Consider the following 2,396-nt stretch of genomic DNA (forward strand, 5'->3'; position numbering starts at 1 on the left):
AAAGTCGACTTCCCGTCATGATGAAAAGTCGACTTCCCGTCATGACGAAAAGTCGACTTCCCGCCAACTTTTAAAGTCGATAAAATAAACCGCCGCGTACGTCTGGAGGTCGATTGTGTATCTTGAAACGAGGTAAAAATAACAAAAGTTAACAGATTTTATTAGATTTTGATAAATAAAATCGTAGATACGCTAATGAATTTTCTCACTTTTGTAATTTTTACCTCATTATTTCAAGATACACAATCGACCCCTTGCTGGAGGGCTAAAACTGATGCATTTCGATTTTTTTTCATATATAAAATAATTTAATTATCTAAAAAACTGTATAATTACAATCCTAATGTTTTATTCTTAATTACAAAGGCGGCCATATCTGTGCCACTTCTGCGTGCGCGGATTCCGGCAGCCACTTCTGGTAAGCTGACAATAACAGAACTAAAATTAAAACATTCCAGCGTTAATCGCGAAACAATATGCAAAATTAGCTATATAAATATATATCATATTATTATCATAATGTTGTAAATATATAATAATATATATATATATATATTATTATAAATATATAATATCCACAGACTTTTATACTAGACCACTAACATCTATGGACGCACTGCCGAAAAGCTGATGCGAGTGCAAGGTGCAAGTGTTAGTGAAGGGTGCGGCCATATTGAATTAACAATAAGTCACTATCGGGTGTTCAGTTGCTCATGATGTGCGTTTATCTGCATTCGTTATTACAGTACATAACGAAGCAGGCGAATGTTTTTGTGTTAAATATTGGTACATGTTATCAATAAGTTTGTAAGTCATGCCTTCGACGTGTAGCGTACTTGGATGCCGAAATCGAACCACTACTCCTGTAGTATTAAACCCTTTCTTTTGGACATTCTGTATATGCCAGACTATTGTATAGAAATCTTGTATAAAACCACTTGTATAGAATAGTAATATAGCATATCTTGACTAAAATCAACATGGCGGCAAGCATCACGGGCGAGATGTCTGTCAGCGGTCTAGTATTGTATAGAAGTCTATGATAATATCTAAATATTATTTTATAAATTAAAATCTCACATTTTTTATCCAAACCCCAGATTTCTAGCAGTTTGTGTTTGGACACGACTCCCTGCGACTGCAGCGTTTGTACTATTGCTTGAGTGCGTGGTATCAACCTGAAAAAATCGTATTGAATTGATGTAATCTATTCGATGAATCAACGTGAAATCAAAAGGAGATAGAATAACGATTTACCTGGCCCATGACTTGGTGATGCTCCCAGGTGTCGTCAGCAGCGACGGGACAAATCGTTTCAGCTTAGGGCACACTTGACCCTCCAAGAAGAAATACGCTAACCACTTGACACCGTCCACGGATGCTCTATATCCATCGATGGTAGTGCCCATTCGGCCTTTCCGAATGTACCAGACACGCGGCAAATGATCTTCCCGGTTCATTGATTATATCTATAAATATCTTTATAAATAAGTAGGAAAAACATTATAAAGCAACAATTGTGATAAAAATACCTTGGCGGTGGATCAACCAATGGTTCACTAAGATGGCATAGCATGGGCGAATTTCGGCAATCATTCGGGTTCTATCACCGTGACACCTCGCATGTACATCTTATTCGTTTCGTACACCTCTTTATAAACCACCTATTCCGGACTGATTTTCCGTAGAACGCACGAAGAATGCATGAACACAGGTTCCTTCATTTCTGGTGTTCTGAAAGATGATACAGAATGGAGAGGTCGCATTCAATAGGTCTTAATTATCGATGATAATTAATAACACACCATACCTGACCTGTAAGCATGTTTCCACTTGGCCTTATCCTGATCCTCTTTTACCTCGTCGGGCAAAACCTTTCTCGCGACTTGATCCGCCATACCTGCAAGAACTATCTGGCGTCTTATCGTGTCCTGTCTCGCGGCACGTATTCCTCGCACTCGCGTAAATTCTGGTCCACTCATCTGGTCCTCCAGCCTCCTCGAGATTCGCCGCCATATTGATGATGCATGACGCGCCGCTTGACTGTTTTCCGTCTTTTTAGAAGTCGACTTTTAGTCGACTTTCCGCCATTTTTAGAAGTCGACTATTTAGAAGTCGACTTTTAGTCGACTTTCCGCCATTTTTAGAAGTCGACTAGAAGTCGACTTATAAAAGTCGACTTGCCGTCGACTTTCCGTCAACTGTGCTCTTAGGGGTTTCAGTTGGACAGTTAATGGACTAATTACATAATTTGATGTTCATTTCTATCAATCGTTTACGCGGAGTAAATTATCGTAAGTTACTACAGAAGTAACGCTCGCGTAAACGTAGTAAATGTAAATAAATTTAAATTTAATTTTTAAAACTAAAAAAGGTGAAAAATAAGTTAAATCAAG

At 38.3% G+C, this 2,396-nt stretch overlaps 1 protein-coding gene across 5 annotated transcripts; it reads right to left on the reverse strand.

Annotated features, from left to right (window-relative positions):
- Window positions 1–285: 285 nt before the first annotated feature.
- On the reverse strand, window positions 286–2,126 carry LOC139781930 (probable ATP-dependent RNA helicase DHX37). 5 transcript variants are annotated; one of them, XM_071720814.1, is made up of 5 exons: window positions 1,811–2,126; window positions 1,533–1,734; window positions 1,258–1,469; window positions 1,081–1,178; window positions 286–423 (listed from the first exon to the last, which is right to left on the reverse strand). In XM_071720814.1, exons 3-5 carry the CDS (start codon window positions 1,458–1,460, stop codon window positions 359–361), a joined length of 366 nt encoding a protein of 121 aa, XP_071576915.1. In that variant the 5' UTR covers window positions 1,461–1,469; window positions 1,533–1,734; window positions 1,811–2,126; the 3' UTR covers window positions 286–358. The 5 variants fall into 5 exon arrangements, with proteins under 5 accessions (XP_071576915.1, XP_071576913.1, XP_071576911.1 ...); XM_071720812.1 differs by having other exon boundaries at window positions 286–438; window positions 1,816–2,110; XM_071720810.1 differs by having other exon boundaries at window positions 286–438; window positions 1,811–2,110.
- Between the last annotated feature and the right edge of the window lie 270 nt (window positions 2,127–2,396).

This window comes from Temnothorax nylanderi, unplaced genomic scaffold (genome assembly GCF_030848795.1).
Source record: "Temnothorax nylanderi isolate EJ_2023f unplaced genomic scaffold, tnyl_v1.0 TNYL_tig0375_pilon, whole genome shotgun sequence".
In the NCBI taxonomy this organism is placed as follows: domain Eukaryota; kingdom Metazoa; phylum Arthropoda; class Insecta; order Hymenoptera; family Formicidae; genus Temnothorax; species Temnothorax nylanderi.